The following is a 27,397-nucleotide window of genomic DNA, read 5'->3' on the forward strand; positions in this document are numbered from 1 at the left end:
CTTAGAGAGCAATGTTAACAGCAGCAAAGCAGACACACATTTATAAAAGCATTTAGAGACCAAATCAGCAAATTCAAGTACAAAACAAAACATGCAAAAGGCAGCCAGTGATGTCACTTGCTATGGAAAGCTTTAGGGGCACTCGAAGAGAAAAATCATGTTTCATTCAAAAACATTAAAAAACTACGGCAGATAATGGACATTCTATCTTTTTTTAATAAAAAGATAACATTTTAAGCAAAGTTTGGTGGGAAAAAAACCCAAACAACTCGCAAGATTTTACAGAACCCACACCAAAATATTTCAGTAATGCACAATAATTATTATAGCACCATGACTCTGCTATTATGATCACTAAAACTGATGCAATTTTATTCTGAAACATCCTAAATTAAATTCAGCAGAAATATGAAAATCTGGTTTCAAGTGCAGATAAGCTGCTAAAGACAAAACACCCCAACTGTTTTCTCAGCTACTAAAATGTACTTTCATGCGTGCTTTTTCATTTATTTTCACTTCCTTTCACCAAATCCTCATTTTCTCAGGGCACCAGGGGAGTGGGGGGGAGGGGAGGGGCGACATTTAAAGCTTTCCAGATGAAAGATTAAGGAAGCAATTCGTTTCAGGACCTATATTTGAAGCAGTGAGATTTTACAGGGATAGTCTTCATAGTCACTGCGAAATCCTTCGGTCCCAAGGGGAGACACCGTAAACACGGCTCGAGAAACCAAACACAGCGCTCGGCCCGGCCCGCCGAGGTGGGAGGCAGGGAGGGAGAGAAGGGGGAGAGGAGAGGCGGGGGAGGCCCCAGGCAGAGGCCACACGGACCGGGCCGGGGCCACAGCCGGGAACAAAGCGCCGGGGAGGGGGGCGGGAAAGGGAGGCGGGCGTGGGGGCACAGCGGCAGGTCGGGGCTCACCCGGGCCTGTCGCTCCAGCTGTGAGTGGAGGCTGGAGCCCTGCAGGCGCTGCACGACCCTGGCGATGGTGAGGGACAGCCCGCGGTCCGGGTCCACCATCGCGGCCCCCGCCCGGCCGAGCCGCCTTCGCCGCCGCACCAACCCGTTACCCGGCAACGGCGGCGCCGGGCGCGCTCCCGCGGTTGCGTCCGGGCGGGAAGCGGCGCCGCACTGAAAGGTTCCCCCCGCCGCTATGGGGAAGGAGGTGCCCGACAATCCTAAAGGGCCGTGGTGGGAAGGAACGGCAGAAGGCAGGGACCCCGCAAGGAATCCGAGTTTTATTAGTAAATTACTGGAAAGTGGTATGTATAAGCACCCGGCAGTGGAGTTTGGGTAAAGGGTTAGTATTAGGGTTAGGGAAGAGAGAAAGGATGAGATGAATTAAATAGGAGGAGAGGGAAAGGGAGAAGGGGAGAAAGAGAGAAAAGGGAAGAAGGAAAGAAGGAAGGGAAGGGAAGGGAAGGGAAGGGAAGGGAAGGGAAGGGAAGGGAAGGGAAGGGAAGGGAAGGGAAGGGAAGGGAAGGGAAGGGAAGGGAAGGGAAGGGAAGGGAAGGGAAGGGAAGGGAAGGGAAGGGAAGGGGAGGGGAGGGGAGGGGAGGGGAGGGGAGGGGAGGGGAGGGGAGGGGAGGGGAGGGGAGGGGAAGGGAAGGGAAGGGAGGAAGGAAGGGAGGAAGGAAGGGAGGAAGGAAGGGAGGAAGGAAGGGAGGAAGGAAGGGAGGAAGGAAGGAAGGAAGGAAGGAAGGAAGGAAGGGAGGAAGGAAGGAAGGAAGGAAGGAAGGAAGGAAGGAAGGAAGGAAGGAAGGAAGGAAGGAAGGAAGGAAGGAAGGAAGGAAGGAAGGAAGGAAGGAAGGAAGGAAGGAAGGAAGGAAAGGAAGGAAAAGAGATGGCCAGCCCTGGTTCCAGCTGCTGAGATGTCAGTCTGATCCAGCTGCTGGGATGTTCAGGGTCCTGGGGGTGCCAGTGGGGCTTTAGGAAATACCTTCTTAGGACAGGTTTCTCTGGCCCGAAGGTTTCTAGTTTCCTATACAAATTAGTTATCATTTGCCTCCATTCTTTCAGGCCTTTCTGGAAATGGGTTGGAGGGCTTTGGGGGTCTTTGGTGGCCTTGATCCCACTTGGAGTCCATGCCCACTTCCCAGCCTCATTCCTCCACTTGAGCTGGTTGTGCTTATCTCCAGGGACTACAGAAAGGATGTTTGTCCCAGAAAAGTGCTGCCCAACCTCCACATGGCCCCTCCTGCAGCCACAACCTGATCTTTCTCACGACGTGTTAGTGCCAACCATTTCCCTGCCTGTCAATCCCAGCCAGGCTTGGCTCCACAGCCCTCGGTGCTGGAGACACACACATTGCCCCTTAACCCCTGCACCGCCTCTCCCCAGGCTCCTGGCAGGCTTTCTCCAGCCTTGGGGTGGAAAAGTGTTGCCTCCAGCTCTCCTGACAATCTCACACGTTGCTTCTTTTTCCTAAATAAAAGTTTATAATGTGGCATCGCTAGAAATGAGCGTGAGGAAAGCCCAGGTGTGGGTCTGGCACTTTGGCCATGCAGGCCAAGGGTCAGCACCTGGAGACATCCAAACACACCTGGGCTGCTGGCCCTGCCCTTCCCCACAGCCAAGCCTGCAGAGAAACTTGTCCTTGTCCTCGTCCCTGCCACCTCCGAGCCTGCTCCAGCGTCACCTGCGTGTCCAACCATCACCCACCATGGCGGGTTCCTGGTGGCAGCCCAGGATGGCACCTGTAGCTGCTGTCACCTGCCAGGCCACGTGGGGTGGGACAGTTGTGAGCGGTCCAGGTCTGTCTCAACAAATCATAGGATCGATTGGGTTGGAAAAGACCTCCGAGTTCATCAAATCCAACCCTTGGTCCAACTCCAGCCTGTTTACCAGATCATGGCACTCAGTGCCACGTCCAATCTCAGTTTAAAAATCTTCAGGGATGGTGAATCCACCACCTCTCTGGGCAGGCCATTCCAATGCCTGATTACCCTCTCTGGAAAGAATTTTTTTATCATATCCAACTTAAATTTCCCCTGGCAGAGCTTGAGCCCGTGCCCCCTTGTCCTGTTGCTGAGTGCCTGGGAGAAGAGACCAACCCTCACCTGGCCAGAACTTCCCTTCAGGTAGTTACAGACAGTGATGACGTCACCTCTGAGCCTCCTCTTCTCCAACCCCAGCTCCCTCAGCTGAAATAATTGTCATTACTTCCATTAACCTGTCTGCCCTTGCCTTGGAAAGAACTCAGCTTTCTCTTAGTCAGCTGTTGCACCTCAGCTGAGCTGCTGCAATCAAAATCTGCCAGGCAGCATCTTCCCCAGTTGCTCCTCAGCTGGAGCTGACAGAGCATGGGCTTCAAACCCATTTCAGTGCAGTCAGAAACAGCAGCTTAAAAACACCTATTGCTGTGGTTTAAGTGGCTTGGCACTAGTATGAGGTAACAGGATTCATATAATTAAAACCTGAGAGACAGTTTAAAAAGCTGCTTCTCTGGTCCATCCAAATGGTGTGAGCGGCAAATTCAGTCCCAAGGCTCCTCTCCGTGTGCTTCTCGAGGAATACAAGTCAGACTGTGTTGAGGTGAAGTTTTGTAGCACTCTTGAATATTTTGCTCTTGCTCAGCAATTCAGGTTCAATTCCAGAGCTGGCACAGCCCTCATTTACGCAGAGCAGATGTGGCACTATGGACACCTCACTGTGTGATGTAAATGCAAGGAATTTTCATCTACTTAGTCCTTCTGCGAAAATCTATTCCTATGTGCATGTAACAGAACCATGTAACCAAAATCTTACTTAAACTAATTTACTAAGTCAAAATATTAATTTTTAAAGTACCAGAACAATTAATAAATAAGCTAAGAAAGGAGGTAACATGGAAAAGCTGATCATTGGCCTCCAAAGCCAAGCATTAGCACCCACTTTCAGCTCTGAGGATGGCCTTTCTAAAGCAAAGAATGTTCCAAAATTCTGAAACATCAGGTGTAACTTTGTCACCTTTGTGAGTGACAGATGTGAAGAAATGATAGTTGTCATCAGCTATGTTGATTAAAAAAATCAACTAGATTAGATATAAAAACACACCTGAACTCAGCTGTCTACAACCTGCTCTGACTTATCTGTGACCATTTCTGGATAAAATAAAATTTAAAGAAGAATGATAATACAAGATCATAAACAAAATTTCTTTAATGAACTGTAGAGAAACCTGAAAATATCACTTATGCTAACCAAAATGCTGAGGAAAGCTTGCATCTCAATTCATGGATAGTATGGGGAAATCAAGTGCCCAGTTGACTATCAATGCCTTGAATGTCTATTCTGATCTACATCAAGTTTTCTGTCAGTTGTGCTCTTACATGCACATATGAAGTTAGGGACAACAGTGAGCACATTTTTTTTCTCTGTGTATGAAGAGTTAAGGAAATTTTCGTCCATGTTCCCAACAGAACAAGCATACAAAGTGTAATCGCCTTCTGTGCTAGTTCATAAAAAAATTCTGCAAAATGTTCCCATGGAGACAGTATCCCTGCTCATGTGTTGTTTTGTTTTGTTTTATTTTGTTTGCCGGGTTTTATTTAAAAAATAAAATGAGGAGGATCATTTGTTTGTGTGGGAACTTTACCTGCTAAGACAAGCACATGCAGAAAACCAGGGCATGACACCAAGCTCTGTGGGTTACTGCCTCAAGTCCAGGCCTTTTCCATTGCAGCTGCAAGCGTAAGAGGAAGCCCTCCCTCCTTGCCTGGCAAAGTCCTCAGCAGCATTTTCCTTTGCAGTGTTTGTGAACACCTGTGGACTGCCACAGGGATGGCAATCTTACCTTGCTTTTAGCAAGCATGTTATTTACAAGGACTGCTTGATGTGTGAGGACTCAGAGTCTGGGTACACTCCTGCTGGTAGCACAACGCGGTGTCTGGCTGTGGTCTACAGGCATCACATTTGGCCAGATGTCAGGTTGTGGAGTGGGAGAGAAGCCACAACACCTTTCTGATTATGGGTGTGAGCTCCCCTGCTCCTGGGGAATATTGGGAAATGTTACATCAGGTGAATTTCATGTGCAATGCAAAAGACTTTGCATGCCTGCAAAAGCCACCCTTATCTCTATAGGTCAAGAAAACAGGAGAAAATCTAATGTCAGCTGCAGATGAATAATTTCCTGCAGTTGACCACCTCTGCTCCAAGTCTGCCTCGGTCACCCTCTGCCTGTGCACACCTCTCATGCTTCATTCCTCGTTTTGCTAGGCTATTTCTAGTCTGCTTTCCTTCCTCCTTTGCACTGGGTTTCTCTTTGGTCAGTTACATCTACCATATGGGTAGGAAAACTTATTTCTTGCAAATGCCAATCAAAGCTAAAAAGCAAGGCAATACAAAGAGAGAACCTTTGCAGTATCTCACCAAGCGCTGTTAACAGCTTCTTGTGTGTCCTCACCATATCGAGTTAAGAAATCGCGTGCTTAAGTGCTTGCATCTTTTTTTATTTCCTTACAAGGAGATCAGTGAATAGCAGCTTGAGAGATACAGGGCCATTGTTAAAAAATATCACTTAAATAACAGGCATTGGCAGAAATCCCAACCAGCTCTTTAGCCTGTCCCCCTGGCATCACCTGACTGTTTTGGTTTGGTTCATGTGATAAGTTTTTGACAATTAACTGCTTTTTATCATATTTAAATTGCAAATAAGCAACTGCAGTACAGTCAGCATAGAGTGGTTTTCTGATGTCCAGTACCACATACCAGAGGTAGCTTGCTGGTTTTATCAGGAGGTCTAGTGTAGGTGTCATCTTTGTTCTGTTTTGGGCTGTTGTCTTTCCCTCTCAGTGTCTCAGTATTATACCTTTGAACACCAATTCTCTTCTCAGTTGTATTCCTCCTGCAGTTGCAACTGCAGTGATCTACAGCATTATATCTTTGTTTAGTGTGTTTTATGTCAAGTTGCAGCACTTGGGATACTGGTATCCCAAGTGTCTTTTATTAATCTGCCACTGCAGGTCTGGAAAGCATCAACAATTTGGTAATGGAAAATAAAAATTACAGTCAGTCTGCTTGGCTTTTTCCATGCAAAGTGTTAGTAGACCTAAAAATACTAAACAGGGCTGTCTGCAGGTATCACCAAAGGAGGTACTGGTGTTGGATGACAGAGTAATGGACGAGGGAAATCAACACAATCCCAGCAATCCCAGTCACAAAATCCCAGCAATCAACAAAATCCCAGCACTTCCAGTCAACAGCTCACAAGACACTTGTCCCCTAAGCACTTCACAACACTTCCACTGCCCTGATGCCACTGTCACCTTTCACTCTCTTGCTGCCAGAAATGCCAGGTCATGAAGTCTCTTCTTAGGACTGCTTTCTCTGCTTGGGGAGCAGGGATGAGGAGGGGAAGGGGGACACTGTCCCTTTACCTGTGCTGAGGGCAGGTGTTTTTATGCACTCAGTGCAGGGTAAAGGAATGAGGTATGGTACAGAATAGGACTCAACATGCAGTTTTGGGGACTTACTACTGTAGGTGGGTCACTTACCTTTCCTCGGCACTTTGATTGCCAAGGAGTTTAATGCTATCCAGGTGGACCCACATATTGCATTCTCCCTGATAACATATCATAAACACTCTGTAGATCTCCAAGTTATTCCTTTTTGGTTTTGTGTTGCATGAGACACTAGCAGGAGGATGACAGCATGTGCATACCCTAATGGCAGCCTGGGAAAGGTGTAAGGATGGCCATGTCCCAGATCAGCCAAGTGCCACAGAAACCCGTGTTTAAAGAAAAAACAAACAAACAAACAAACAACCCAGCCCAAGAACGTTCTATTTTCTGATGAAACAAAAAGATAAGACATTAGACAAAAAGGCCAACAAACTCTAACAAAACCCACAAACATCCTCCCTTCCTCCGAAACCCTCCTAATCTGCCTTTCTTCAGGCAGGGTATTTTTATCTCCTCTCAGATAAACCAGATTTTTATGTTGTTGGTTTGTGGGGTTTTTGATCTAAAGAGCTATTCCTGCCCAAACCTTCATTTCTTCTTTCTCCACTTGAAACATTTTAATTCCTGAGGGTTTAAAATCCATAACTCCCAACCTCCATCTCAAGCCATTAGCAGAACTTCCCCTGTGAACTGAAGTGTTGGGTTCCAACAGCTACTCCCTGGATTTCTCATCCAAGCAAGTTCTTTCACAGAACATCACATTCAGTCTGTTATTCAATGTGCTCACTTTTTATATTAGACAAATGTATATCAAACCTTAATCTCAGTTAGGGGTCAATCCTGCAAGCTCCCCTTTATAACATCCACTGGTTTCCTTGTGCAGTCAGAACCACAATGTATTGTTTGGAGCTGATAACAGAGAGGTGTGACAAGATAGAAAGTTCTGCCAGTGACTCATCCTCATCACTTTCAAGCTTTATTCAAATTACTGCCCAAAACGTGAGAGTGTATATTTTAAAAAGTTTCAATACTTTATTTAAAATAATCAGTTCCCATGGAGTAATGAGATCTTTTCTTGTGCCCCAATAACACTGATGAAATCTGAAGAATGTAGGAAGCTTATTTATCAGAACAGAAAACATCTTTTATTGCAGACAGTTTTCATGAGAAGTAATATATTTTATCTAATATGTGGCTGAACTTGAGAGCTAGACTTTGACTACCAATGATGTCAAGGATTATCAGTTTAGTTTTAGGCATTTCAATTGCTTCAGATTCCTGATTTTAGGTAATATCCTACCAGATCATGGCTTTAGATAGGTATGAGGCTTCCTAGTGGAGATCATGTGTCTCAGTTCATAGTGTCTATTACTGGTACATTTTAATAGCATTGCAGAGTCATAGCAGGGACTGTGAGTTCTCAGATATGTAAAAATCCTAACATGCACAAGTTTTTCTAGTGTTTTTATATTTAATCCATTTTTCAAGTGTTTTATTATTAATCAAGTGACATGAGTTTTAGCAGTAACATTCTGTGTCTTCTGGTTTGTAAAATCCCATGTGTACACTTACCATGTATTAAGATATAATTATGCAGATGAAGGATTTCTTGGCTTAAAACAGAAATGGGATCTTTCCATCTAAATACACATTGAAGAGAAACACCTGCTGAGTCACAAATACAGTTTATATACTGGGTAGTTTGCGTTCTTCACGCGTGGCATGTATTTTATATCTTGATTTTAAATTGTATATTCACCCAACAGCTAGTCTGTCAGGAAATTTATACAGCTATTGTACTTATCCAAACCTTTTAAAAGACATGATTCAGCATTTATAAGCAAGCATTTTCTCAGTTCACACATAACAGCTCACTTCAACTACTTCTTTTAAGGTTTTTGCAAACTTTAACCAATTGGTCTGTAAGGAAGAAATGCAGTAAAAAGAGCTGTCTCAGTAGATTCTTAGTTAACATCTCCAGGTCAGAGTTTATCAGGATGTGGGTATGCTAGAGTGAGATTTTATGTTCTTTCCAAACCTATTGACACCAGTGAGTCTATGTCATCTAAATACAAGCAGTTTTCTCTGTCACAGGAAGTATTCATTTTTTAAAAACAGGAACAATCTGATCTAGTGGGTGGCATCACTGTCTGTGGAGGGGTCTTGGAACTAAATGATCTTTAAGATGCTTTCCAACCCAAGCGTTTCTATGAAAATATCTAAACAAATAGTGTGGTGATGTTTATATCAACTATTTAAAAATATCAAACCCTCTGTTTTTCTGTTTATTTGTTTTACAGTGGTGAGCATTAGTCCACTGAAATACCTTCTTGATGCTATATCCTACTTATTGCAGTAAGGGAATTCTTTTTCTGTGGAAAATGTAATAAATGTTTTAAGGTAGTCTGTTATACTTTTGTTCACTTCTTGGAATATACACAATTTATTAGAGTCATATCAGTGTGTGTTGCAAGTCTTCAACAACCAGGAGGCCACCTTGGATACACTGTTTAGCATCTAGATCATAACTGCTTTCTCCTTAATCATTAAGAATTAGAACTATGAACTTCAGTGGCAGAACAAAGATCTCTTCCTGGGTACCTTTTATTCTTCTAAGTAAGAGTTCATGACAATTACAGTGGATTTCTCTTTTCAGGTTTTAGTTTGTTTGTTTTGGAATTGGCTTTTTTTTTGTTTGGTTTGTTGTTTTGTTTCATTTTTTGTGGGATTTTTTTGTGGTTGATTTGGTCTGGTTTTTTATGTGAATGATTAGTAGGTTGTTTCATTTCCTTTTATATATTTTCAAATAAAGAATCAAAATTGAAGAATAAACTAAGGGGAACTAGAAACAAACTCTTGTGGGGTTTTTGTAATTCTTTTCTGATGGTATGGTTAACCAGCTACCCTAACTGGTCAAAGAAGAACTCTTTAATTTGAGTAATGGGGATTTTTACTTCCATTACAAGGACTTTTCAGATATCCTTTAACTGCCTTTTGCTTCCTTAACTTGATGTCTGCTCTGTTGCAAAGATAGCTGAAAGTGCCACAAAAAGGAAAGGCTGAATGAACTGAACAGAGCAAGCAGAACCTTCCTAAGTTTCTTACCATTTTGTCTCCACTGATGGTGCTTTCCTTTCCCTGTATGGGCAAATGCCTCACATCATTGAAAGGGAGCACTGGGCACTGAATAAATATCATCACCAACTATGGAATAGAGTCTTCTCTGATAGATCTCAGGCCGTGGCAGGGGCCTAAAGAATCCTGTGTTGGAATACTTGCACTTGTCCTGTATTACTTCAAAAGAGAATAAGTCAAAATATGAAACTGAGCCCTTATTTCTAATCACTGTTTCTCTGTTTACACACAGGAATATATTATTGTAGAAAATTATCTGAAACTGTGACTACTACTGCCTGTTACAAGAATTGTTGTGCTTATATAAAACACAACTAAATGATCAAGTTTTTACTGTGGAATAAGTTCATTATAACAGCATGCTTAGGAATTTACCTGAAAAAGTGTGGAACAGTGAGATGGAGGAGCACAGTTATGTAAACCACAACTCTGAAGGCTGAATTCAGAGCTGTTGAGTAGCAGGCTACCCTGCTTTCACTAACCCAGAACACACAAATTAATATACACATCTGCTTAAAGGAAAAATGACACAAAAATAATATGCACAACTCTAGGGAGCACAGACAAACCCAGATGATTTGATTTCAGATGAAGCTCTGCACATTGAAAGGAAAAAAATTTAAATATACTAATGCAGTTAGTTTTCTGTTGTGCATCACCATTTAGAGCTCTGTGAAGAAATTTTTGAAATCCACAACAAATTTGCTAAATCAAAAAAAGGACAGTGGTAGTACATAAAAAATTGTATTACTTTGTTAATTAACAGGATACAGGATTGAATGTTACAGTCTGTATTGCAACATGTTCCCAAAAAGACCAGAAAGGAAAATTAGAAAACATTCACAAAGGTTGAAACGCTCAAGGGCTTCTAAAGGTTTGGAATAATTTGTATTCATTGCAAAAAAGAAAGTGAAGGGACAAGTTATGAAGCTGATAAACCAAAAATGGTACAGTCTAGCCAAGACTATGAGTCATTAATATGAGTAAGCAGCCACATAGCAATTTAATTTATTTTTGGTCACTTTTGTTCTTCATAGGAAGGACTCCTGTGACCAACACTCCTACCCACTGTTTACCAAAAGACACATTTCCCAGAGCAGATGGGATAAAAGGTGCTCCCAGCTTCAATAAATATATGGATCCACTCTGGTAGCTACTGTGGGTAAAAATTGCCTGGTCTTTATCTGAAACTACCTTGAGGTTTGCACTCATAGCGAGTACAGCAGGGTAAATTTCTGCTGGAGATTATATAGTGTCAGCCCAAAATATAGAATTAAAATATCTCATTGGAGTTGTTCAAGAGTGGAAGAGCTTTTCTTTTCATCAAAATTGGGCTAATAATAAAAGCAGCACAATAAATGTTTGGATCAAAGATATGACACATAAGCCTGTACCCCCCACATATATATTGACGTATAGGAAAATAATAGCAGGAGATCATCACAGAATGGTAAAACATCCTGAGTTGGAACAGACCCACAAGGATCATTGAGTGCAGCCCCTAGCCCTGCACAGGACACCCCAAAAGTCCCACCATGTGCCTGAGAGCACTGACCAAATGCTTCTTAAACTCTGTCAGGCTTGGTGCTGTGACCACTGCCCTGGGGAGCCTGTCCCAGTGCTCAGCCCACCCTTGGGGTGAAAAACTTTTTCCTGATATCTCACCTAAACCTCCCATGAATCAGCTTCATGACATTGAGTCTTTGAAGGAAGTTGTTTTCAAAATGGCATTAATCTTTTTCTTTCCCAAATATAGCTGTGAAGATTTGCAACAAGAATGTGAATGGGACAAAGACTTAAAATAACCTATAGAGCATATTTGGTAAGGGATTTGGAGGAGAAAATGTATATTTGGATATTGATTTTAGAACTAAACATTTGCTTAGAAAAACACTTCATTTTGGCATGGTTATGCAGGGATTTAGGACACCAAAGTCCGCAAATATACATAGCCTTGCAATGGCTTTAACTTCCTGTGAAATTTAACTGTGATATGAGCTAATATCCTTTTTAAAAAAAATTTAAAGTATTTTAAAAATAATATCCTTGTGGAGTAAGGTACTACTAACTTTCATAACTTTATCTAAAAGGCAAAGATCTTTGAGACTTAACCATTTATTGCCTCCTTAGAACTGGAAATAACACCACTGTTGAAGGTACTGAACCCAGCCCAGTTGCATGGCCTAAGGGCTGAACACTCTGGACTTGAGGTGCCATTTGCCAATTCACAGTTTTGGTTAATCTGTCTTAAAGAAGGAGAAAACTACACACAGATAGGATGGGGAATAGGTAAAGAAACCCTCATGAGAATGTATTGAAGAAGAAATAGAGGGAAAGAAGTCGTTACCCTGTCACTAACCAAATAAACCACCATATCAGGGTGACAGAAAAAATGTAAGCAAGGAAAAATCCTGTTTTGTTTCTCATTCCCCTGTTCTATCACAGGAAATGAAATTTACTGCCTTCTTGATAAGTAAGCTGGATTTCATAAAAAGTACCAATTTGTATTGTCAGTGTCTTCTCAAACAGCATTAAATCTGTAGGGCCTTGGCTATGTAGAGACACACGTCAGACCAGAAGAACAAAAGTTTCCTATAATTTTAGGCTGGATAATATTGTATGTGGCCAGTAGCTACTCCTCTTGAAACAGAAAATTAAAATTTATTTAGCAATTTATATGATGATCTGATTTTTCAGAATTTATTTGAAAATTTTCCACAGAATCCAATTTTAAATTTCCAGCCTTCTCTGGGTAAGGTCTTGTGCACAAGGTATTCTGGTATGAAATGACTCAGTGTAACAGCTAATGAAATAAATATTGTGCTACTTCTTATTTTGCCAGAGCATTCCCATCTGAGTTCTAATAGCAAGTTTTATGAGCAGTCTTTGAGAATTAAGTGAAAACTTTGGTGAGGTCTGTCTTTACAAAGTATAAAATTGCAGCTGACACTTCTGGATTTCTAACTGAAATGTAAATTAAAATTAAAGAGAGAAGATCACTCTTAGATTGTGGTTTGAGCAAGATTATACTTCAAGTACTGCTGGGTTTAAAACCAGCGTGAGTTAAAGTAGAATCTGGGATAATTTCACTAGCATATCACTGAAAATATTTTAAAAACCCTTTACTTGCTCCAGTAACTTCAGTAAGCCAAGCTTGTAAAAGAAAATACAAATTGTTACTCATCTTTTATCATTATCTTGTGAGAAATAGCATTCCTACTTCAATTTATTAGTTTTTCCCACATTACAGGATTGCTGAATGAATGGATTAGAATAAAAGGAGAATGTTGGGATGAAGTAAGGTATCCTGGAAGGGACATAGGCACAATTTGTGTATGATCTGTGACCATTTTGCACTGCTTTGTCTGTAAAAACCACACTTAGCACCAGTGCAGTTGATTACAGAAAGGGCTAAACCAGCATGCATGAAATTGCAGATGTGAGATAATGACTTTGGGCACACATGGAGAAATATTAGAAGAAATCATCCAGATTAGCTGCAAATTTTCAAATGTTTGTTAAAGCAAAATCCAGAGTGTATTCTGTAATTTTTCTAGGCAAAAGTATTACATGTCAAGAATCCAATTTCTGATGTTTGATTTATAAGACCTGGATATCTGGGGACACCACAGCAACCTAACTGAGTCTGGCTCTATCAAAAAATGAGCATAGAGAATTCAGAGCAGAATTTGTCCTTCGACTCTTGTTTCTCCTGTCTGTTGAGAGTTGAGCCTTCTTGGCAGATTTAAAACAGTTTTGTAATGTAAGCAAAGACTAAACAATGAAAATTAATTTAAAACTTGCATACCTTCAGTCACATTAACTCCCTGCACAATGTAATCTTGTATAAACATGGAAAAATAGTCCAAACTAACAACGGCAATTTGTTCCTCAAAATATGTTTTCTTAGGAATTATATAGATAAAAACATGGAAAATAAGTCAAACAATAGTATCCTTTAACAGCCCGTCTGTGCTGAAACTCTGGAAATTATTACTTTCAGTTTTTCAGAATTTGAATAATGTTTGGAAATCCCTATCAAATACTTCCAGGACAGCTTAGCGCAACAATTGAAATAAATCAGTGTTTGTTATCACTATGGACTTGATTTGCCTCTCTTGGTTTCTCAAAATATTGTAACTGACAGCTTTCTACATCCAGTTATTGGACAGCCTTTTACCTATGAAAGAATTCCAAAAGACAAAGAGAATTTAGCTAATTTACAGACATAAACATTTCAGAAATTAAGTCCTATAGTAGAACTTCAGCAGGGGTAAATGGCCTTTGGTCCTGAACTTCTCCCTGTAGCTCATCTTATTGAGTTCAACAATTAGTCCAAAGCGTCAGCTAACAGAGTTCCATTTATACAAAAAAACTGGCCTGGAGATTTTCACAGTAAAAGAACAAGAGTCAAACAATAAAATACTTATTTGTGTACAATGAAATGTAGGCCATGAGCCTAATTTAAAATCTTACTTTCATTATATAAGCCCCACAACTTGAAGGGGACAACCTGTCATCTCACTGAGTATTGTTCCATGCAAAGTCAAGACAGTGAGAAAACAATAAAATTCTAGTCATTACACAGTCTTTTGCTTTTCTTTTTATTAGATCAAAATCCTACTTTTGTTAAGTACTTTAAATGAGGTAGTGTTGTTTCCTCATTTGGTTTGCTGGTAAGGGTTTATAGAGGACAGGAGCTGTCTATGTTGTACCAGTAGTAATGGTAAAAAGGTTTTCTAAAGGAGAGGCATTTTGTAACACCTTCTAAAATTTTTGTTCTTTACCCTCACTTCATGGTTTGACTTGTCTCAAATGACTAAAATTCATATTCAGAATTCCGTTGTTGAGAAGAGATTTAGCCAATTAATTACCCTGTAAAAATGTGGCTGTGTGCTCCTCTTTAGCTACTGAATAACAGAGAATTCATCGAAATATGATAAAATTGTATGTTCCATTTCTTGTGCAGATTTGTGCAAATTTACCTCAAATCTGATGACTGCTCATAGAAGTTAATGTTTCCTATAAAAAACTGAAGCTTTCAAGAAGTACTGTTGCTGATTAAATGGATTCTTCTTACATAAGTGCAATTTTCATTATTTGGATAATAGAGAATGCTATTCTTGCTTCCTGTAGCTTGGGTTCCCTTAAGGTAACAATTAGGTGAATCTTGGGAACTCAATCAGTGAACTTAATACCTTAAATGTATTTATAATCAATAGATAATAAACAGAAAGTGATACTCCTCTAAAAATGTAGATGTTAAGTGAAATGTTATGAAACACAAACTAATTTCTCTCTGTACATAGTAAAACATACAAACTTTGGCATCTTAAATTAAAGCCCTGGCTTCAGACATGCTAGTACCAGTTCACTCATCATCTGACTTTCTCTGTTTCCTCCCTGCCAACTACACAGACAGTCTCTTAATGACTTAGTTGGTGTTGTGAAACTAATATCTCTTTATTTAATCCTGTGGAAATGGGGAAATCTATTTGATCTTAACATTATGAGGGTAACATGACTTCTTTTGACAGCAGAGTGTCTGACAGCAGCGGTCTGAAAAGGCTGCCTTTCTTTTCCTGACTCTTCCACTCACACCGAGTGACCTGTGCCAAATATTTTGCTTCATTATTTTATCTTTAAATTGAAACTTGTAGCTGCTGCAGTTAACACAGCTAACTTCTTCAATATACTTCAGTGAGATCTACTAATGAAGACTTCTTGTGGTAAAATAATAGCGACTCTTTATTATGTGACTAACTAGAATCTTAAAAGAATAGATTATGGTTCTCTGTTATTACAAGTGAGGGTTTATGTAGCAGCCTGTTGCAGTTTTGAGCTTTGCTAAGGAGTTGAGTACTGTCAAGAACAGTTATACCATTTTGTTGCTGACATTATAAGCTCTGGAAGCTGTTTCTTGTGGCAACCCCTGATATTTTATCTGTTAGTTACAAACCATGTCAAGACTATCTCAAAAACATCTCACAGAACTTGTACCTTAGAACATGTGATGGATTTTGACTTTGACTTATGCTGGCCTAGCATGCAAAGCTGTGCTCAAAGGAGCCCATTAATGATACCAACACCTGAGGGTGTTATTATAATTCAAAAAAGTGACCTCTTGAGACATGTGTTGATGCAGGTCAGTTGGCCTAGGGTTCTGGCATCCACACTGTAAGGGTATGCAAGACTATTTCTTTGCATCTCTAACTTCAATCCTGAACTGGCTTTTTTCTGGCAAACTAAGATTCACAGGATGAAGAGTAAAAAAATTGGTCATACAACTCCATGTATAACCTGCAAAAAAACCAGGCACCTTTTAAAAATATCTGTATTCCTCTTTCAGGGGTGTGTATTCATTCCTCATAACACTTAATCATCAGTTATGGTAAGCCATGAAAAGGAAAAGGATGCTTCAGTTGTTTGGCAAGCATTGATTTTAACTTCTGCCCTCAATTTTTAATGATTACTTAGAGGGACAGGTGTATGGAAAGAGATGATAGGCTGGGAAGTGCCAACATGAGTCACAACATGCATGGTAAATCATGTAGGAGGAATGAGTGGATAACAACTCATCCCAGACCTCAGTAATGGTATCTTACTGACTGTCAAAGAGTGTTGGAAGGATTTTTATGTGATCTTATGTTTCACCGGACAAACCATTTACACGTATTTCTTTGAAAATGTTTCCCTAGATTTCATACAACACTTGCATAGAAATCTCTGGAAAAAAAATGAGTTTCTGGAGGAACATGATTATGAAATTGGACCTGAAGATTTACAGAGACAATATCACAGAATCACAGAATCAGCTAGGTTGGAAAAGGTCTCGGAGTTCCTGAAATCCAACCTATGACCCAACACCACCTTGTCAACCAGACCATGGCAGTAAGTGCCACATCCAGTCTTTTCTTAAACACCTCTAGGGATGGTGATTCCACCACCTCCCTGGGCAGTCCATTTCAATGCCCAGTCACTCTTTCTGTGAAAAGCCTCTTCCTAATGTCTAATCTAAACTTCCCCTAGTGCAGCTTAAGCCTGTGCCCTTTTGTTCTTCTGCTGGTTGTCTGGGAGAAGAGACCAATCCCCACCTGACTACAACTTTCTTTCAGGAAGTTGTAGAGAGCAGTAAGATCTCCCCTGAGCCTCCTCCTCTCCAGACTAAACAAGCCCAGCTCCCTCAGCCTCTCCTCATAGGATTTGTGCTCCAGTCCCTTCACCAGCCTTGTTGCCCTTCTTTGAACATGCTTGAGCAGCTCAATATCCCTCCTAAACTGAGGGGCCCAGAACTGGGCACAGTACTCAAGGTGCAGCCTAACTAGTGCCAAGTATAGGGGAAGAATCACTTCCCCAGTTCTGCCAGCCACACTATTCATGATACAGGCCAGGATCCCATTGGTGTTCCTGGCCAACTGGGCACTCTGCTGGCTCATGTTCAGTTTCCTGTCAATCAGAACCCCCAGGTTGCTGCTCTCCAGCCACTCTGTCCCCAGCCTGTAGTGCTGCAGGGGGTTGTTGTGGCCAAAGTGCAGGACTTGGCATTTGTTGAATCTCTTACCATTGGCTTTATTCATTCCATTCATCAAATAGCCTTGAACTTTGTACAGAAGTCACAGCCATCACCCATGAGGCCTCATTTCCTCTCTGAGAAAGGTGGTATGACAGGAGGACTGGATGCCCATGAAGGCACCAAGGGCCAGCTGTATTGCATCTCACAGGCAGGTCAGGTAGATGGTACTGCAAACATCCAAAATGCTGAAACACTATGAATTGGCACTTCAAAAAAATGGAAAGTGATCACCCCCAAATAATTTAAATGACAATTTGAGATGTGTCCAGACAGAATATCATCACTGAAGATCTGTGGAGTCTTCCAGGCAGTTATTAAACAGCATGCCACGTAATATGTGACATCTGGAGAATCATTGCAGAGGCAGCAGGAACACCTTGTGTGCTTTTGATCCCATCTACAGTCGGTGAATGGTGTCTCAAAAATCACTGATGGTACAAGATGCTCTGAAGTAAATTTCATCATTATGTTATTGAGTTCCAGTGGGCATGATGAACTGTTTAATTGCAGTTACTGTGAGACACTGATGGGATTCAGTCTCAGATCCCTTTGAAAAGCTTACAATAAATGTGTTCCTGGGAATTTTGTGTGTTTTCCAAAAGTGTGGCCTAATCCTGATCTCCGTGTAGGTTGTGCCTGTGTGAATAATTCCACTGAATCAGTGGCCTAATGTCAGCATGAACTTGGTAAGTGCGAAGAGAAGTAGACCATGAATTTTCATATATTTTTCTCTAATTAGTTTATTTTATTTCATTTCATTTGTCAGGACAAAAAAGACATGGCAACAAACCCAAAGTTGGATACAAGATAAAGATAAGCTTTGCCAAATTTGTAATTTTACAAGTGGAATTTCTATTTAAATTTAAGTAAAGATCTTTGTCCAATTAATGAGAAAACAGAACAGCTTATTCTTAAGGGAAAAAAAAATGAGGCAATTGTAAATTGATGTGACTTAGTTTTGGATGAGAAAAACATATGCATACAGCAGAAAATGACAGAGCACAGCAACTGTTTTGGCTGCAAAGCCAGTGTGTTCAGTATTTCACATTACAGGGAAAAAAAAAGGATTAACGCTAAAATTAAAACAAAACAAAACAAAAAGCCACACTCTTTTGTTATCATGGATTAGCAAGCCTCCTTTGAATAGAAAGAAAAAAAATTCTGTATACTCTTGTCTAAACTATCTACACAGACACATTAGGTTATCTAAATTATTTCTTAACAAAGCAAATATTACTAATAAATTACTGTAGTTAATAAAGCAGCCAGCTCAAAAGAAGTTCTTCCCTAAAACTTCCAACATCCCAAGTAATGTATGACTGCATTCAAGTGGGACAGACATTCAGGTTTTGTTTCTCTTAAATAATAAAATGACATCTGTGATTACCAAGCATTTCATTAAAACTGCCGCCTTCTTTTTCCTCCCTTAAAGCTTGCAGGAGACAACGAGATGATAGTGATCTACATGGAGAACGATCTATCATGAAATTAGCCAGAAGTAGTAGAGAGGAGTGTAAAGGCAACTCAGAACTGTCCAAACATGAGGACTACTGGCTGTACATTTGAGTAAATCTATACAAAATATAAATGCCTAGAAAAACAAAACTCTTTGATCTTGATATGTTTCATGCAGAAATCCAGTCCAAGAGGGGAGTCAAGAGTTCATAGCAAATTCTTACTCATTTACTCTGGCAATTTAACCAGCAGATGCTGAATCCAGCTCAGCCCAGGACCAGATGGTATTTATCCAGAACTTCTAAAGGAAATAGTAAAATTATTAAATATGATGTACAATCTATTGTTTAGAACTACACTGTTGCCAGGCAAAAAAACCCACCATAGTGTACATGTCATGACAGTGTTGAAAAAGGACTCCAGGGGAACTAAACCCTTGGAATTATGAGCCAGTCTGTAAGCTTGTCTCTCACAGAAGAAAAACTGGTGAGGACCATAATAAAAGATAAAAATCTCTGGGCACGCAGTCTGCACAAATTTATCAAGGAAAGCTGCACCGTATGGATTTAGAATTCTGAGCATGGGAACAGGATGATCCAGTTTGGTTTCAACACTAACTACACACTTGTCGGGATTTGCAGGAGGTGTCATTCCCTCACTCATTCTGCACTTGCTTCTGGTTGAAATTAGTACCTTCTGGAGTCAATCATGGCTCAGTACTTATCTCTCAGCCCTTCAAGTCTGTGCTGCACATGCTGCCTCTCACCACTGTGCTTTCTGCTCAGTTCTGTCTGCACAGTACATGGCTGTGCCAAAAGGCTTCACAGAGCAGGCTACATCCAATGCGGCCTCGTTCAGTTTGCCTTTGTGCTGACTCCATGAAGCCTCCAGTCATGGCTGCTGGTCATTGGCCTCATCCCTCCTGCATGTGCTTAGGAAACATGTTTTGACACTGTAGTGGGCCCATCCCTTGGGATGGGTCTCAGTCAGAGTCTCCTCCTGTCCTGGGAAAGCTGGTCCTTCACACTGTCCTACATACATTTGAGACCAGTGCAAGAGACATGCACTGGCTTTGTGGTGTTTGTTGTACTGCCCTGCAGCCTGGCCAGCCTCTCACCCCACTGAGAGCAAGGCAGTTAGTGGGACCATGCAGTGCTATGGACCACTGATGACTGGCTGCATCCAGGAATCCCAGAGGTAAAAAGGTTGAGAAATTAGAACTGTAGATGTAACTTTTCAATCTACTCGCCTTAACACCTGCTACCATTATTCACACTATAAAGCAAAGCTGGCAAGACTGGAAGAGAAACCCAGGCATTCCGGTCTGTGTATATTAACTTTAAGGGGTCAGTATTTGTTAAAGAACCTGTTTTTCCTCTGCCTGTTCAAGTGGAAGAACTTTTAAATGTGAAGTATTTTTCCCATTAAGATATATCAGATTATTTTTTAATATTAATTTAAATTTCTGTCTATAAACAAGCTGTATAAAGCCCATGACTTTGTGAAAACACCAGTGAGGATGATGCTTCTGTATTAAAAAAGCAGAACTTTTAGTCAATCAAGATCATTGCGATTTACATCAGTGTGTAACTAATTTTATCAGTTTAATCAAGTTTGCATTCAAGTCATATACAAGCCCTTGCATGGAGGAAATGTGTAGCTTCTGCTTATATTAATTAACAGTTCTAATGTACTTTCATAAGGTTTGATCCAAAAACATTGAAATTAGTTTTTCTATCGGCTTGCTGGGGTTTGAACCAGGCACATACAGCACCTTCATATGAAGCTAAACCTCACCAAATCAGCAAAATGTAACTGCTCTTCTGTTTCTGAGCCTTTCCTATCTTCAGTTTACTCTGAAAAATATGAAGATAAGAATCATTTCCATGTTAGGAATGAAAATCTTCACGATGTTTTTCTCCCCTCTGCCCTTCTATTCAGCTACCCTTACCATTTAAATGTTGGTGGTTGAGAGACAGCTTTATCACTCTCATCACTCACTGGCTCTCATTTATTGGCTGTGGCATAACAGGCGTCCTCTGAGAAATATTGCAGAGATGAGAGTAGAGGTGATCTTGCAAGGGGTTAATTCTGTAATCTTTCTCTAGCCTGTTTATAATCCCAACACTAGTCCAGTAACAGAAGAGGGTGGATCTAAAAAGTACCAGAGGGGATGTGTGTGTGTGCATACACGTGAGTGTGTATGTGCACACATGCTTTGGTTTTCTGAACTGCCTTGTGCACCCCTGGAATAAATCTTGTTCAGCCTGAACAGGGCTCTGTGTGTTGGGTGCTGCTGACAGAAGAGCTTCCTTGCACAACTGCCTCTCCTGCATTTCTCCCGAAGACTTCATTCAGAAATGTATTTGTTTACTGAAAGAATGGGCAGATAGTTACAAACCCACCCTCTTCTTCATCACAGCTAACCTGTGGATACTGAAGAATGGAAATAGTTGATGCTGGCTTCCTTGGGAACGGTACTAACATTACTGCTTTCCTGTGTGATATCTTGGAAAATGACACTTTTTTCTGTGTGGATGATCCACCATATCCTTCTAAAGGTATGTATAGAAAAATAGATTTATTTCAGGCAATTTTAGTTGTAGCTGGCTGTAGAAATACTATGGAAAGAAAGAGCTATGCAAGGCTTTTTCTCTGAGAAAGTGCAAAATTCACTGCTTGCTGGTAAGTTAGGATGAGAAACAAACAGCAAAGAATTTAGTCTGTTCTGGTTTCAAAGTTAAAAATTCAACTAGGAAAAAATTTAGATATAATGGAAAATTAAAACAGTAGCACTATTGGGCACAAAATATAAACACTGCTAAGGATTTGGAGAAACATGATTTTTACTCAATTTAATAACAATGGAGTGATCAGATCTCATACTATGTGTGAAAGTGATTAAATATAAAATCATAATAGCACTCTGAGGCTCAAAAAATCCATGCATATAGAATATTTTTGTTTGCTATATCATTTCTTACTTGTACATAAAGCAGGAACTCCTACAGTGAGTGAGTGCTGCACCCTAAGTAGTGTGAGCAGAACATGCTTTAAGAAGTTGTGTTTGACTCTCCAAATGTTCACTGTATTGCATGTATTGTAGCTTAATGCTGTGCAATTCAGGTACATCAGAATAAGTTTAAGAATTTCAGCACTTTAACTGATATTGCATTGGTGTAAAGACATAGACCTGGGTAAAATTTAATACAGAAGGCTTTTACTTTTTTATTAAAGGATGAAATATATAACACTGCTCTGAGTGCTACATAACTGATCTTTTCTTGTGACAATTTTCAGACTTGCATCAGATAATTCGAATTCTGCTGTATTGTTTGATATTCTTGCTCAGCATTCTGGGGAACATTCTGGTAATTACAGTGCTGATAAGAAACAAGCGGATGAGAACAGTCACCAACACGTTTCTGCTGTCACTGGCAGTCAGTGACCTGATGCTCTGCCTTTTCTGCATGCCTTTCACCCTCATTCCCAACCTGCTGAAAGATTTTATTTTTGGTAGTGCTGTTTGCAAAACTGCCACTTATTTCATGGGTAAGTGTGGAATTTTATACCTCTGACTAATGAGACAGGTGAGAAGGTATTTAAAGACCTATAAAAAGCTGATTGTTTCCCTCTGCCACTGAAGTTACCAATATCATGAAGAAACATCTTTGTAGTGCAAACCTTTATGGTTCTGGTTTCTTTGCTCTGATCCAGCAAAACTCAGAGACACCTACCTAACTTTAATGACATACAGAAGTGTTTTGCTGGATCAGGTTAAGTGAGAAGTGTGTTTGCATGACCTTGCCTTAAAGAGGAACCCAGCACATACATCCCTCACAAAGTTGTTACCAGTGTTCAGATCACCCACCAGAAACGGTGGAGTTGTTCATACTCACTAAGGGTGTATTTTGCCCACAGATTTTTGGTAGCAGTGACACATGAAAAAATAAAATAGGCCAAAGTAGAGGTAATTTGCCGAGCTGGAAGTGAGAGCCAGAATTTTTCAAGAACAGACCAGTATGATCAGCGCTTGCTAGGAGACCATAAAATACAGATATAGGTTTTAGAGGCTGACTCTAAGAAGCATCACTTTTGTATGCCTTGCTGTACTCCTTTTTTGCTGTGGAATCAGGAGCCAGGAGTTTCAAAATGCCTGGGTTATGGATATGTGTTCACTTCCAATATCTCTTGTGCCTTTACTGGTTTCTTAAAAGGAAACAAAACAAAAAAAATGAAAAGAAAAGGAAAAAAAAGAAAGGAGAACATTATGTAAAGTTTTTGCTGCTTTGGGAGCCCCTTGGTTAATTACAGAAACCTCAGGTCCCCTTTCAACCTGTGCCCTTGAGAACTTCGATGTAATATGAAAGTACACACCTAAAGTGTGCGAATGGGAAATTGACACCTTTTAGCAGATAAAACCAATAAAACTAAAGGCCATGTTTAAACAATTATAATGAATTGCTGCCATAAATACCATAAAACATTACTGAAGCATTGTCATCTTTCTCTTATTCTCTGTATAAATTACTTCATAAAAAATAACAAATCCAGTGATCAAACAGGAACTTACTCATTATGAAGCTGTTTTATTTTAAGTGTTGGAATGTGGATATTTCTCATTAATGGTTCAGGTAACAGAGGCTTCAAGTGACAGACACTGACAACCATTGCATTAACTACATTCAATTTTTTTATTTTAAGACATAGAAAGACTTATTTTAAATTACAGATGATTTGTGTAAAGCAAGCTGTAGGGATATCGGCATTTTATAGTTTGACCCACATTAGAACATTCACAAAGACTGTTAAATGAAAGCTCATTCACTGAAAGAAAGATCTGGGATAAAGTTAAGAAGAAATATTTATAATCTTGTGGTGATGAACTTGGGCACCTCAATGACAGAAACACAGACACTTGCCTTATATTTTATAATATATGAACAGGAGAAATTAAGCGCACTTGAAGGACAAAGATTCTGCTTCATGACTTCATTTCTCCTTCTTTGTAACTCCATTAGCATCTAATTTAAAAAGTTGTAACATATTTAATTCTCTGGAGTAAGGAAATCAGATCACCAGTCAAGCAGGACACTAAAAAACATTAAAAAAATAGAAAAGAGACTGTGAACATCTGTGTTAAAAGAGTAATTAATAGCATAACCACATTGATTTGAAATGCTTGTTTGAATTTCAGTGCAATTAGTGGAGTTAATTGCAAAGCAGAAAAGAAAGTATCTTTTTCCCCTGTTACTAGAACTTTATGGTTTGAGGGAATGTATCTTTTCTCTTGCACTTTTGGAGGTAGAGAAAGGCAGCGCAGGAATAACAGTCTGGAGACCCAGACCCATTGCCCACACATTCTTCACTGACTTAAACTGTATGGTATTCATAAATATTTTAGCTTATAAACAGTCTCCTATATTTTTTAATTTCTGTATGCATACAGAAAATTAGCAAAACCATTTGAAAATAACATGAACCTTTAAAACAAGAGAGTAACCTTCTTCTTCATTTTATATACGCAGGTGTCTCTGTAAGTGTATCTACATTCAACCTGGTTGCCATATCTTTGGAGAGATACAGTGCCATTTGCAAACCGCTGCAGTCCAGGGTCTGGCAGACAAAGTCTCATGCCTTGAGAGTGATTACTGCCACCTGGTGTGTCTCCTTCACTATCATGTCACCGTACCCAATCTACAGCAAACTGATCCCTTTCACCAAGTATAACAACACCACAGCAAATATGTGTCGGCTCATTTGGCCAAGTGATGTCATTCAGCAGTCTTGGTAAGACATAACTGGCTGTTAGCAAATGCATAATTATCTTGTGGAAAACAGGATTTCATGGTAGCATTAAGCCTACGGAAAATCAAGTATTAACCTTCAGCAAACCTTTACACTCTGTCATGCTTATTTAAGAAGTAAAAAACCCCCATATTTTAAGCTGCTTATATTTTGACACTTGCATGGCTTTTCCCTTGTCATAGGAAAGATACCCAACATGGCAATTATTCTCACCCTGTGGTCTGCTAAGCCCCAACTGCCCCTGTAAGAAAGCATCTGTCACATTAAGTAGGAATACTGTTTTCATCATTTATACATAAACTTCAGCGCTTTCAGAGAAATCCTTGATTAATCTTTGAGAAATGCAGACACAAGCACCCTCTGTGTTCTGCATTGCCTGTTAATTTGTTTGAAGGTTCTCTGAAGTAAAGTAGAATAGGGGATTGCAAATGTCTTACTTGAGAACTGAATCCTTTTGGTCACTTATGGAAACCAGGGGCAGAGAGAAGAGTGGAGAAACAGTGCTCCAAGTCCTACACATCCAGGCAGAGTAAGTAAACATTAGCACTATCAAGCAGCAGCAGTACTTAGACATGATATCCTTGTACATTCACTAAACAGTGACTGGCACTGAGAAAATGTAAGATTTTTTTTTTGGATACTGAAGGTCAGTTGGGACTGGGAAAAAGGTTGAAGTATGCACCACTTTGGTGTGGTGTATCCACAGAGAATCTTTGTGTTAGTGCTTTCTGTAGTCTCAGATATTTGGCAGATGAGGAGAAAGGACACAGGACAAAGTTCTCTGTGGTGTTGTTATACATTCCTGGGTGTGTTACTGAGTTTGCCCCAAAGTCACAGGGATCAGAAGAGATACAGGCTCAAGGACGCATTTAAACATCACTATTTCCCCAGCATGTAACCATATCAGAGAAGCTGACTAGGAGAGTAGCAGATGTGAAACCAAATAAAAGCTTCTTCCTTTAGCAAAGCAATTCCTTCTCAGGGGCTCTGCATGGCTCCAGGGGTGAAAGTCCAGGTCTTGACTGCCCAGTTTCTGCCTGTATGTGCCACGGCCCTCAGAAAGTTAGATTTCCTTGAATAAACTAATAGAATCATTTATGTTGGAAAAGACATCTAAGATCACTAAGTCCAACCATTAAAAGATTTGTAATGTACCAGGGGTTCCTTTGGCTTCTGGAAGACAATTTTTACATTTTGCAAAGCTACGGGGCATCCCATGCCCCCTTTAACCATTATGGGAATGCCCATCTCCTCTGGGCCTGTGTAAGTGGGGTGAAGCAGGTTTGCAGCCATGCACAGGCTTGTTCCTGCTGTACTTTTCTGAGGGAAGAAGGAGAAAAAGAGGTAGGAAGCTTCAAATTTCCAGAGATGCCAAAATGATACTTTGTATTAGCATGAAAAAAATGTAAGAAAAATCTTGAAATCCTGCAGCCATGCTCCCCTACCTCCCCCTCCCAGTTCTTAGCCAAATAAAAAGTTTTTTGGGTTTATGCTGCTTCCTGGTCTCAGTTTGTCCTTTTACTATTTAGGTACACTTTCCTGCTACTCACACTCTTTCTTATTCCTGGGATTATAATGATGGTTGCGTATGGCCTAATTTCTTTGGAACTCTACAGAGGAATAAAATTTGATGCCAGCCAGAGAAAGTCTTCGCAAGGTAACAATACACTTAGGTTTGGGGTGGCTTTTTAGTTACAGCTGAAGATAAGAGCAGTCATCTTGAGACTAGTAAAAGGAAAACTTGCTATTTGCAAACTCTTTATGGTGAGTTACATCATGAATTTGCAGCTGTGTCTCTTATTCTGTTACTCAATAGCAAATAAACCTCTCCTATGGCTTGTTTGCAAAGACTTGGGGAGGATACATTAAATTTCTAATTTGTTATGGAAATAACAAGATTTTTTTTCTGGCCATGGATGAGGACCATTTCTGTCAATAAATGCCATAATTAAAATTGTCAAAAGAAAATAGAAGCATATAATCTTGAAAACTACCTTCCATCAATACTGGACTCAACAGGTGTTCTTACAACTTTTGTATCAGCTTGTGTAGAGATAAAATGTGAGAATATCAGGAGGCAGTGGATACAGAGCAGCTGGTAATGACTGACTCAGATGTAGGCCAGTGATTTCTTTGCAGAAGTTGTTCAGCTATGAATTCCACTATTTATTTAGAATTAGATTGCATTCTTCAGGTTTTATTTTGAATCATTATTTAGAGATATTTTGCCAACTATTTAAACACTAATTTATAGGTACAGAAAGAAAACTAAGTACCTGCAGTGCCAAATATGAGGATGGAGATGGATGCTACCTCAACAAAACCAAAAGAAAAAGGAAAATTCCATTGCAACAGGTCTCTGCTATGAGCCACAGCAAAATAGAGAGAGTGAGAAGCAATAGCTCTTCTGCCAACTTAATGGCCAAGAAACTCGTCATCCGTATGTTGATGGTGATAGTGATTTTGTTTTTCATTTGTTGGACTCCCATCTTCAGTGTCAATGCCTGGCGTGCGTTCGACACTGCCTCGGCAGACCAGCGCCTCTCAGGGGCTCCCATCTCCTTCATCCACCTGCTGTCCTACACCTCTGCCTGCGTGAACCCCATCATTTACTGCTTCATGAACAAGCGCTTCCGCATGGGCTTCCTGGCCACTTTCACCTGCTGCACAAAGCAGAAGCCCCCTGTGATACGGGGAGAGGCTGGTGAGGAAGAGGAGGGCAAGACAACGCGGGCTTCACTCTCCAAATGTTCTTACACACACATGACAGCACCTGCACCCCCCTGAGCCGGGTCAGAGGAGGCAACAAGTGTCTATGGCCTGGTGTTTGAGAGTGACTGTGGCATCAGCTGAACATGACTGAGTTCTGAGTTAATGAAACACTTCAGTTGACAGTAAACACAGCAAGAATTTTAAGGGAAATGGATGCTATCAGTGTCGGTGTTAAATCACTTTCCCTTCAAAAGTATAAAGGAGGAAGGGGACTGTGAAGATAAAGGACTTCATAAAAAGCCCTAGAAGATGCTCTATTTGCCATAAATTCCACTG

The 27,397-nt window shown here is 40.4% G+C and overlaps 2 protein-coding genes across 3 annotated transcripts in view; one reads left to right on the plus strand and one right to left on the minus strand.

Moving 5' to 3' along the window:
• TBC1D19 (TBC1 domain family member 19) overlaps positions 1-1,165 on the minus strand; it is a 44,838-nt gene extending 43,673 nt beyond the window's left edge. Inside the window, exon 1 of one of the 2 annotated variants that reach the window (XM_071556675.1) lies at positions 920-1,165. In XM_071556675.1, the coding sequence (XP_071412776.1) occupies positions 920-1,018 (99 nt within the window). In that variant the 5' untranslated portion in view covers positions 1,019-1,165. The remainder of the gene's footprint in view (positions 1-919) is intronic. The other variant, XM_071556676.1, reaches the window with a different exon arrangement.
• CCKAR (cholecystokinin A receptor) lies at positions 1,149-27,136 on the plus strand. The gene is made up of 6 exons (XM_071556678.1): positions 1,149-1,260; positions 20,964-21,102; positions 21,842-22,093; positions 24,070-24,331; positions 25,879-26,006; positions 26,610-27,136. The coding sequence occupies exons 2-6, from the start codon at positions 20,985-20,987 to the stop codon at positions 27,134-27,136; spliced, it is 1,287 nt and encodes a 428-aa protein (XP_071412779.1). The 5' UTR covers positions 1,149-1,260; positions 20,964-20,984.
• Positions 27,137-27,397: the final 261 nt, after the last annotated feature.

This window comes from Pithys albifrons, chromosome 5 (genome assembly GCF_047495875.1).
Source record: "Pithys albifrons albifrons isolate INPA30051 chromosome 5, PitAlb_v1, whole genome shotgun sequence".
NCBI lineage: Eukaryota > Metazoa > Chordata > Aves > Passeriformes > Thamnophilidae > Pithys > Pithys albifrons.